Source organism: Clupea harengus, chromosome 11 (genome assembly GCF_900700415.2).
Source record: "Clupea harengus chromosome 11, Ch_v2.0.2, whole genome shotgun sequence".
Taxonomy (NCBI): domain Eukaryota; kingdom Metazoa; phylum Chordata; class Actinopteri; order Clupeiformes; family Clupeidae; genus Clupea; species Clupea harengus.
Window position 1 is genome coordinate 15,472,965 of NC_045162.1, and position 10,935 is coordinate 15,483,899.

General features: G+C 43.7%; 1 protein-coding gene across 1 annotated transcript; it reads right to left on the reverse strand.

Annotated features, from left to right (window-relative positions):
- Positions 1-1,231: 1,231 nt before the first annotated feature.
- tent5ba (terminal nucleotidyltransferase 5ba) lies at positions 1,232-9,450 on the reverse strand. The gene is made up of 2 exons (XM_012838800.3): positions 9,052-9,450; positions 1,232-3,108 (listed from the first exon to the last, which is right to left on the reverse strand). The coding sequence occupies exons 1-2, from the start codon at positions 9,205-9,207 to the stop codon at positions 2,089-2,091; spliced, it is 1,176 nt and encodes a 391-aa protein (XP_012694254.1). The 5' UTR covers positions 9,208-9,450; the 3' UTR covers positions 1,232-2,088.
- Between the last annotated feature and the right edge of the window lie 1,485 nt (positions 9,451-10,935).

Genomic DNA, 10,935 nt, shown 5'->3' on the forward strand with positions numbered 1-10,935 from the left:
AATGTAAATGTAATGTAATGAGCCAGAAAGGCCCCACAGGCCCCACAGGATGGCCTATAAATTACTTTACACTTCAAAATGGTGAGAACCCTAAGATCTACGTTCTACTTTGTCTTTCTTGGTAAGAAGTTAGGCCTCTGTGGCCTGAAAGGGCTGTTTACAGCAGTTTCCAGAGCAGTGTAATAATGTTGGACCATGGCATCCCAGAGTAGAACATTTGTTGATGGAAAAATTCTTCAAAAAATACTCACATAAAAAGCTCACATAAGCAGTAGGCCTGCTCAAGCCTCTGTCCATAACCAGGAGCAAAAGTCTCTCTTCTCACTCATCCACACCAAGCATAGATCCACCCATGTCTGACTGCTGCCTTGTGTCACAAAGCCCCCTCCATTGTGCTTTTGCTACAAGCAGTTATGCACTGAAGGATTACTAGTGAATTAGACCCATCATTCATCAGGGATGTGTGTGGTTGTGGTTTCTGTGGCGTTCAGCTTTTTTGATGGATGGATAGGGAGATGTACTGCAGAGGGGTCTTCAGCAGCCCACGGGACTCACTTGTCTTCATAAATTCACACTTACAAAACAGATGTTGATGCTGACCATGCTTCACGAATAAACTGATTCCACATTTATCCCTTTGTGCCAGACTTTGTGAATCTCTGCGATAGTGGCATGTTTTCATGTTTACAAAGCACGGTGACATGGATATGGGGTTATGGAGGGAAACTTGATTCAGTTTCCAATAGCAACACGGGTAGAAGAACAGAAAAGCTATTGTTTTGCATGCTTAGTGTCTTATTTAAAAAATAAAAGAGAAGGCTTTGTGCTTTTAGAAAAGATCTGGATGGTCCATGTCCTGAGAAATGAAATGGATCCATCATAAAAGCTGATCAGGGCAAAGCAAGCCTGAGACATCAGGTGACTCTAGATGAGACTAGGCCAGTTCAAAACCAGATCTACTACTGTAAGCTGTCTAAGTTTAGCATGTCAAGAATTATGAACATGTGTCAAAATGTAATGTAATGAAGATGATTTCTACTTTAACGTGCATCTGAGTCATGATTTACTAAAGTTATTCTGTTGAGATAGCAATCATGGTTCTGTTTACAGTCAAACGTGATTTGTCAATCCTGAAAGTTTGCGTAGGCAGGAAATAATGTATTCAAAGGAAACAGAACACTGAAGTTTGAAGATGCTGCCAAAGAAGAAAGAATCCTGAAAACACAAAAGATTGTTTGGGCTTTTTCTCATTTTTAATCACATTAAAATGAATGCCTCCATCCCTGAAAATAGAGTTTTACATTTACCTAAGGAGACACGAAAAATGCTTGAGAAAGCACAGCTCTCACTTTGGAGGTGTTTTCTGGATATTGGTTTTGTGTAAGGCACTTGGAATTACAAGAACAACATTCCCTTCTAAACAACAGCAAAAAACCTAAAAGAAATCAAACATCTTTGGTCCTTTAAACATCCTTTCATAAAAGAGGTTGATTGAAACCACAGTCGAAAAAAAATACTCCACTGCATAGCTTATTCCTCAAAAATGCAGCATTCCTTTAAACTTACCAAGCCTTTTTTGAAGATTCATAAACTTTTATAAAGAAACATACATTGCTGCAAACCCAAGCCAACCCATTGCTACATTTGAGGAAGGACCAGTAGTCCCAAGAAAGAAACAGGTGAACAGAAATACCATGTGTTTGGCTCAAAGGAGATATATAGCAGTAAGGGATTGTTTCAGTACAGTCACATTTGGCAAAGTCCTATTACTGTTCCTTATCCCAAAATTGTTGGTTTTGTTAAGTTCCTTTTATATCCCACTAGGAGACAAGAATGTTTTACTGCCAATTGTTTTTCTATCCATCTTTCCACTCTTCCACTCACAACTTCTCAATTTCTCCACAAGGGCTGAAACAGCAGGGCTGCTCTGCACACATACGTACGTGTGTGTGTGTGTGTGTGTGTGTGTTTCTATGTATACACGTGTGTGTGTGGGGGGGGCGGGGGGGGTACTTTTTACTCTTTTTTGAAAGTCTCACGTTTCACAGTTCTGGTGTTTTTGTGTTGTGTTGTGTTGTGTTTAGGGGGTCAGTTACAGGGCAGCCAGGTCTGGTAGGCACTGGATGGCATGAGAGAGTGCACGTGTGCCACGTAGTAATTGTTGAAGTTGATGTCACGGACGTAGGGCGCTGGCTGGTAGTAGCAGGTGACATTGGTGACAGTGGGGATGGCGTTCTGCTCGGCCATTACCCTCAGTGCCAGCGCCGAGATCAGGTTGAGCGTCTGCCGCCGCTCGTGGCCCATCAGGCACACGGTGCTCTCGTTCACCACCTGGTGCAGCGTCGCCAGGCACTCGTAGCGCTTGTGCTCCATGCCGGCAAAGTGGTTCTGCAGGTAGGCCTCCAACTTACGCTGCTGCTCGCCGATGTCAGGGAAGTCGATGAAGAAACGCGAGCACATGTAACGCTGCAGCAACTTCATGTCGGCCTCCGACGTCGGTCGGAAGCCTCGCACCAGCAGGTGGCAGTACTTGAGCAGGCCGCCACCGCGGATCTCCTCGGGGTTTCGTGTGGCGATGACCTTGTGTGAGAGGTGGCCCAGCGCCTCTTCAAAGTCCCCGTAGACGCTCTCCCCGAGCACCGTCGGGTGAAAGCTCTCGGACATGGGTGTCTCGGAGCAGCGGTCAAACAGCAGCAGCGAGTCCAGGGCGATCTGGAAGGAGTCCACACTGAACTCGAACTGCCGCCGCAGCGAATCCACAAACTTGAGCTCCACGTTCTTGCCGGTGTTGTTGGAGAGCGAGATGAGGCTCCAGCGGTCCGAGTCGTTGCACACCTTTACCAGCTTCTGCACGTAGGCCTCCTTGAGCGTCAGCGCCGAGATGCGCTCCTTGCTCACGCCCTCGGGCAGGAAGTCCAACAGGCAGTCCAAAACCACATCCTTGACCAGGCGGAAAGCCTTGTCGTCCGGTAACGACACACCAAAAATCAAGTCCAGATCCTTGTAGCCGAGTCCAGTGTCCTGGTGAAGCGCGTGGCTAGCCGCCGATCCATTCAGCCTCACGTTGCGCACGGCAACGCCACGTTCCTCCAGCCGTGCCCGGACCACCTGAAACATACCATAACAACATCAGAATGACCTTCTGCATTCAACCACTGCATTTACTACATGGTAACGTGACCTCCAAATGGAACACAAACATTTAAACAATTTAATACAGAGACTATAAGAATCCTCACTCATCTAAGTATGTACAGTCTTGCTGTAGTCTGATGAGGAAATGAATCTGCCCACTGCATATATTATATACATTATGTTCACTCAGCTGAAGCTTTCATTTTCTAATTGGGCCACACACACACACAATCTCACAGGCACTGCAAATGGAGAAGCATGCTGCTCACGTCAGCCCCAGGCTGAAGTCTAATAAAATCCTCCTTTTGCCCAGACTTGCAATCCCCTGTTGAGGGGCAATACTGAACTTCTGATCCTGTGACATGGTGCCAAACAACCCCATTTCCTTTTCCCGTATTAACAGATCTGCCCCTTACGGTAATGTCCAACGACTGTCCAAATAAACCCACGCGCTGGTACATGTGTGGGTGGCAATTTCTCAGTATGGGTTACAAGCATTACTGCAAACATGGTAAAAATCAATAGCTTGTGGAATGCAGTGTATTCTGCACATTATCAGGCCTGTTTGACTAGAGGGTCCAGTACATCAGGTCAAATGAAGCAATATAGTCATGCATGTCCATATTTGCTTTAGAAGAAGAATGTAGGTAAAATGACATGACACATCTGATGTGATGTATAGCTTTCTGTAACAGTGAACAGAATAGGGAACATTCTTGATATTAGTTACCATGACTACTAACAGTGGAAATGGAATGATCTGGGGTCTGCCATAGTTTCAAGAAGAAAAGAAAAGAAAAGAAAAGAAAAGAAAAGAAAAAGTGCGGCAATATCCCATGCTAAACATTCCTAGTGAGACAAAGGGGCTCTTTGGGCTAATCCCAGCCGTAATCCACATGGCCGAGCGGTGCAGAGGTCACAGAAGGCGAGCAGTGTTTCTTTTCACGTTCTCAATGAGCGAATGAGGAAGGGAGAACCCTACAGGCCGAGTATGGCTGGGGTTAGAGTATGGTGTAGGACAAGAAAGAAGAGAAGGGGAAGAGAAGAGGGGAGGGGAGGAGAGGAGAGGAAAGGAGAGAAAAGGAGAAGAGTTGGAACGAGGAGAGGAAAGGAGAGGAGAGGCCACTGACACCTGGCTGTGAAGTGCCTGCCCTCCCTTTGACACTGCAGATTCTGTTCATTCCTCTATCTCAGGATCAGAGGTGCGGCAGCAACCAGACGTCGACGGGGTGACGGGGTGACTGACTGACTGACCCTCTTTCAGCTGGTCTAGACACCCTGCCCAAGACCTTAGCAAACACACCTGAATTTGCTGATCGGGCACTCTTTTTGAGCATGGATTAGATGAATAAAGAGTTTCAGGAGGCATATAGCCAAAGCAATGGATCTTTTTTCGATCTCTCAGTCTCTCTGACCACATGTGAGGAAAAAAAGAAGAAGGGGGGAGACAGAGAGAGAGAAAGGACAGAGACAGAGAGAGAGAGAGAGAAAGGGAGAGAAAGAGAGAGAAACAGACAGAGAAAGAGAGAAAGAAAGAGAGAGAGAGGGAGAAAGAGAGAAAGAAAGAAAGAGAGAGAAACAGACTGAGAGAGAGGGAGAAAGAGGGAAAGAAATAGAGAAAAACAGAGAGAGAGAGAGAGAGAGAGAAAGAGCTTTTTGGTTCAAATTCACCCACAAGGATCCCAGTCAGAGTTTTTAAATGTCAGTTTGAAGAATGTGCAGAAATATGTGACAACTAGTAAGTAAATAGTATACATATTTACAAATAATATATATATATACCAAGTATAGAATGAGTCAATATTATGATTATGTGTCAATATTCTGTAATCTAAGCTATGTGCACATGGTTGGAAGATAAACATTTGCTGGAACAGTGTGCAGGATGTGGCAACAGCACATATTTGTATTCAGGATGATGACAAACACATAGAGCTGCTTCAGCTGATGATTATCCCCATCAGGATCAGAACTAAATCCATTCCAGACACGGCCTCTACACTGCGCTGCTGTTATAGACCCAGCTTCAGAATAAGTGCCCAGTCACACAAGAGGACCTCAGAGAAGGCACACTGAAGGCACATCCTTTTGGCTCAGTTGATGAGGTTACCCCAGAGATGAGCGATTAAGACACCAACATCGGTCAATTTGGCAGTTGGTGTGTTAACCTCACATGGCTTGGGTTATGTTCAATTTTAGGATGGCGGTCCAGTTAACCTGTAGTTAACCCTCTTCATTAGATTATGGTCTCCTAACTGTCAAGCTAATCTAATTACACACCGCATAGAGATCTCGCTGAGGCGAGTCACATCTGTGTGTCTCATCTTGCTCCAACGTGAGCTGCACCCTGAAAACACATTGGCGCATTACTGGAGATCCAACCGGGGGCCAGAGCAGGGGACATGCTTGGCGACGCATGACATGCTACTTTCTGCATGCACCAGCATGCACCAGAAAAGCCCTGAGCAGGACCAGGCTTATTGTGAACAAACTCACTTTCACAATGGGAAATAGCAGGCGTCAATTAAACCAATTTAATTATTCTAAACGAGCACCATCAAAGATCTTGAGCACATTCTAGGTTAGTTGGACTTTTATACATCCTTAATCAAGCCCTAGACAGTGACAGATTAGGAGTCTGTGATTGTGCGAAAGAATAAATAAATCAGATGCTTTTTGCATGTAATTTTTTATATTTCACACTAAATGCAATTACATTATTTATGACAATTTGCACATTTGTGCTGTCAGACCATGCAGACAACAGTGTAATTATAATATGTTGCTGTAGTTGCTTGAGGCTTCACATCATCGCAGCAAAGAACCAACAGACCTTGTGTATGTGTGGGAGGAGCAGAAATGGCGGAAATGCAGAATCTAAGACATGAAAATTACTTGCTCAATCACGACGGGGGCATCTGCAATTTACAAGCACATCACCCTCTACCTTTTCCTCATGAAGAACTTTCCATCAGTCCGATTAGTGTCAAGGCAGTAATCAGCTATCCTTTCCCATGCAAGTCAGAGTCTTAAGCTGGTTATTTTAAACTACTGGGTCAGACGGTGACCGGAGCATGGAGCAACGCTGCAAACCAGCCTGGGAGAGTAAATGTGCATTACCAGGTAAAATCCATACAACCTGTGTGAACTCGTTGTCCACTTTGTTTCTAGTTCCCAGTTTGATCCCTGACCAGCCATTGAGGACGTCACCCTAATAGGACTTCATTGTGTTTTGGACAGTCTGTTCTTGCCCCTTTTTGCAAGAAAATACAATAAAAGAGTTTAAAAAGCTAAAAGAGTATGCCCTGTTAGCACTTGTAACAGCATAAGCTTATCACCATCCAAAGTCTGCATTCAAGACACACACACACACAAATCTGCTGATTACTTCCTGCGGTGTCGCTGCTATGTTAAGAGTTGCCAAGGGAGCATAAACTTCAAGCACAAAGTTTTCAAGTTGTGGATCTTTAGACTTGTCAAGTAGTAATTTCCCACCCTTTACAGCTCTCTAGCCAGTAGAAAATTAAAAAGTAATTCTGTCAGAATGCTTCATTATCCCCTTGAAAGGCTAGTAATGGCATGGGTGTCTGTAGAATCTGTGTTTACTGAACAGAGAAACATATAGGCCTAGCTGGGAATCCGAGCTCTGTTCCAGTAATCAGAAAATGAGAGAGCTTTTGGAAGCCAGCCTGCTCATGGCCACGTGCTTCCTGCCGCGCTGGTACTATACCTGCTCACCCTGACTCTTGCCAAGTACCCTCCCCACACACACGCACACACACACACACACGCACGCACGCAGACGCACACGCGCACACACACACACACACACACACACACACACACACACACACACACACACACACACACACACACACTCATGCACCACCACCACCAACCTAAAAAAGACCAGAAGAGGTCAACAGGCCACAGCGCACATAGTGTGGAAACTGTCCAGATCACTTTATCTTCAAACGCTGAGTCAGGGTGCACACACAACCCCTTAGTCATGAAATGCAGATGCTGACTGATTGACGACACAAGCAAATAGCCAAAGGCTGAGAAATACTTAAAGCCTTGCCCTTGGGATTGTATAACAAGAGCGTGTGTGTGTGTGTGTGTGTGTGTGTGTGTGTGTGTGTGTGTGTGTGTGTGTGTGTGTGTGTGTGTGTGTGTGTGTGTGTGTGTTTTACACTGTTCACTATAGAGACTACCCCACCTCCTTTAGTTTAGTTTGCATTAAAGAGTCATAAAATTCATGCTTCAAAGTGTCAAAGTTTACAGGTTTGTCCTTAAAGTAATGGGTTTCTGGCCCTGAAGAGGGATTTATAGAGGTGGTTTATGTGATTACCATGTGTATGGTCTGTGAAGGGTTCAAGCTGGTCATTCATTATCTTGATAACAGATTATAAAATACCAAAATGTGAACATTTAAAGAACATTTAAAAGTTGATCCTTACTGCCATTGAATGCACACTTGGTGGAATTACAGATATAGCAAAGTAATTTTGAAAACGTCTGCACTATGTATGTATTTATCAGTCACATCACTCATGAATTTACACACTTCTGCAACACAGACACACACAGGCACAGACACACACAGACAAACAAAGTATAGAATTGAAGAGCTTATGGACAGAAATCACATCTGCTACACACACTACTGTACAATATTCCCAGTTTCTGATTTTGGTTAATCTCATTGGGAATGGTAATGAAGAACACTTCTGTATTTACTGCAGCCTTCCTTGTTTCAAACGTCTGGAAACTAATCATGCTTGAAACATTTTCAACAAGCAGCTGCTTTTCAAGCAGTCTTCTTATTCAACTGTAGATGAGATTCTTTGGGGTAGCCTACTCTGACACCATTTTACGATTTCATCTGGGAAACAGATTTACAAAGGCTTTGCTGAGACAAGCACTGTGTGTTTGTGTGTGCGTGTGTGTGTGTGTGTGTGTGTGCGCGCGTGAGCGTGTGTGTGTGTGTGTGCGCGCGTGAGCGTGCGTGTGCGCGTGTGTGCAGCACCACTCGGCATTCAGCGCACCTTTTTTAGGCTTTCCACGGGAAACGGGAGTAATGTCTGGTGGGCCAGGTGGTTCTGTATGTTGAGTTGATAGAGGGTGGCGGTACAGAGGGAGCTCATGCCAAAACCGGTTTAGGTCTATGGTCACTGGCCAAATCTGGAACATTCTTTTCATACGAGTCCGAAATCTGACGTCGCTGGTGGGACAAGGGCTAAATGTCCCTAATCCAAAATTCTGTATGACAAGCACGAGCAGATCAAGACTCATCCCTATCCTCGTCATCCGACTGAGAGGTTACCAATAGATTTCTAAGACATTTTACAACTTTACTGCGCTTAGGAGCTCCTTCTGTAAAACGGCAGCCCCGTGTTAACGTCACGGAGAAATAATCAATCATGAGAGTCATGGAAAAAGACATCGCGACGGGTCAGTCTTGCGTTAAGGCCTATTTTATGGTGGCCTTATACAAAAAAAAGACGTTATATTGGCTATATGGGATATGGAATGACTTTAAAGTCGTTACGATTAGCCAGATTGATTTCAATTTGCACACAATTTAACCAGATAATGCATGATGTCCAAAACACCACATGTGGTAATGAACTTTTACATTTACACATTCTCAAATAGAATAATTATATGTATTCTGACTTAAGGCGATATAAAGTTAATCTATAGTGAGACATTTCATTCCCATTACGTAACGAAAGTTAGCCGATATTAGGCTATATCGAACAGTGGTAGTGATAAAAGATTCCTTTCAGAAGTAAGACCATCTCTAAATACTCAACTGAAATAAGCAGATTTGAAAAAGACTAAGATGAGTGATGAAGGTAGCCGGTGTTTAACGTGCTTTAATTGATGGTGGAAATTAAAATCACAGCCTACCTGCACAATTTGTCGGGGTTGAACGGAAAGTGTCGGAAAGTTTCCACGCCCGTGAATCGGTACCGTTTCTCCAAGAATCGAGTCCAATCGCTGCACCTGCTCCCAAGACAGCACACAAAACCGCCGACTCTGCTCCGACGCATCACCGGAGGACATAGCTATATGGCAGCCGAGCGTATAACAGAATATTTTTTCTTACTGCCTGTCTGTTGCTTTCCTTCCTTCTTCGTTTGCTGCGACTGGCAATTTGAGACAGTGCGAAAAAAATGAAACACTCGTTTATTCCTGCAGCTGTTGCTCAAAGCTTGACACCAATAGTGCTGAAACAAGCCAGCGAAGGTGCTAGCTTATGTGTGTTAATAAGTTGATTCACCAGATAACTGTGTTGCTTGACAGAAGCATCCGAAGGGACTTATACCTAAAAGATTGTCACGATTGGCTGGAGTCTGCGCTCTTTAATTATTTAGACTAGCTTGTCAACTCCCCTCAGAGCTCTTTAAGTCCACAACCAACCTTGCGCCCGCCCACTAGAAGGACGGACACTCGGCTTCAGACGGTAGGAGTAGGCTAAATGCTGTCATTAACAGACCTTCGTTGTCGAGAGAAATAAAATAATCATTACAGTTCCCGCTGTTAACAGTAACATGTAATGCCCTTAAATGTTAATGCACGCTGATTATCTTCACCCGTCCTGACTGGTGCAGTAGTGGCTTTTTGTTTGTTAAATCATACAAATGCCTGAAATCCTACAGTAGCTAATTGTGGAAGATTCTGGAATTCTGAAGAGATGACACAATATTGTTTATTATATAGTATATGCATTTTGAATTAGTTTCAGACTCAGAAGTAAATCTAAACAAAACAAAAAAGTGTACATGTATGTATGTGCATGAGCACTGTATGAGGAAGTCCTTTGTGGATAAATATTAGAGACTTTGTGGATATTGTGGCCTATCTATTGATGTTGAGAAATGAAACAATAGCCTACAAATGTTTTAACAGCTATCAAGGACATTATAGACTTGGATGATCAGTTGTTTCAAAAGCTATTCTTTATTTCGATGATACCGATGATATCTTGGAGTTTGATATTGTTTTAAGTAAACCTGATTTGATTATGATTTCTGTGGCTTGATAACCTCAGAGTGGAAAGTCAATATCTTAAATGTGCCACCGGGCTGGTTTTCCATGGGTTCAGATATGCTATCCCATATTTCCACCACCTAGAAGAGTTGTACATGTTGGTCTTTTTAATCTCTTACAAACCTGCCTGGCACAGCAGATATAACAGCATTCTCAGTGCTCCTATTTCATATGACGTCTCACAGGAGTAACAAAGAATACTTTGAAACTGTTTCCCCCAGGATCTCATTCCCAAAACAAAAATGAAAATCTGACATGAGGTTTATATCTAGTTATGAGCCAAGAGCCGACAGAACCGGATTCACAGCTGCAACAGTTTGCAGCAGCATCTGTCTACTGAAAAACATGTCAAGTTAAAACCCTCTGCTTTTGTACTGAAACATCACTGTCCTAGTTTAACTTTAACTTTAACTTTAACTTGAGAGAGCCCCAGAATGGAATTTCTGTTGTTACCCTGTGTACAGTTAAGTGGATTCATGTTATTTAGGTAGTAATACTGTAACTGCTGGTATCGAAGGCAATAGCAATGATGTGGAAGATAGTTTCTTTCTTTGTCATTATTTATCATCAGGAAGTGGCCATTGTCATTGCTAATTCAGCCAGCTGTAGTCATGTCTCATGTCATGGTTCAATCCCAGCAAGTGTTGTTTTTTTCCATCATTCAACAGCGGTTTGGCTTTGGCTGTCCAGTGACGCTTCCTGGTGGATAAAGTCTTGCAACGTGGCATCAGCTACGGGGTG

Bases quoted from the DNA above. Each gene is read 5' to 3' on its own strand.
- tent5ba (XM_012838800.3), bottom strand. From the start codon at position 9,207: ATGTCCTCCGGTGATGCGTCGGAGCAGAGTCGGCGGTTTTGTGTGCTG. The intron at 3,109-9,051 runs GTAGGCTGTGAT...GGTATGTTTCAG, and splicing joins AACCCCGACAAATTGTGCAG to GTGGTCCGGGCACGGCTGGA.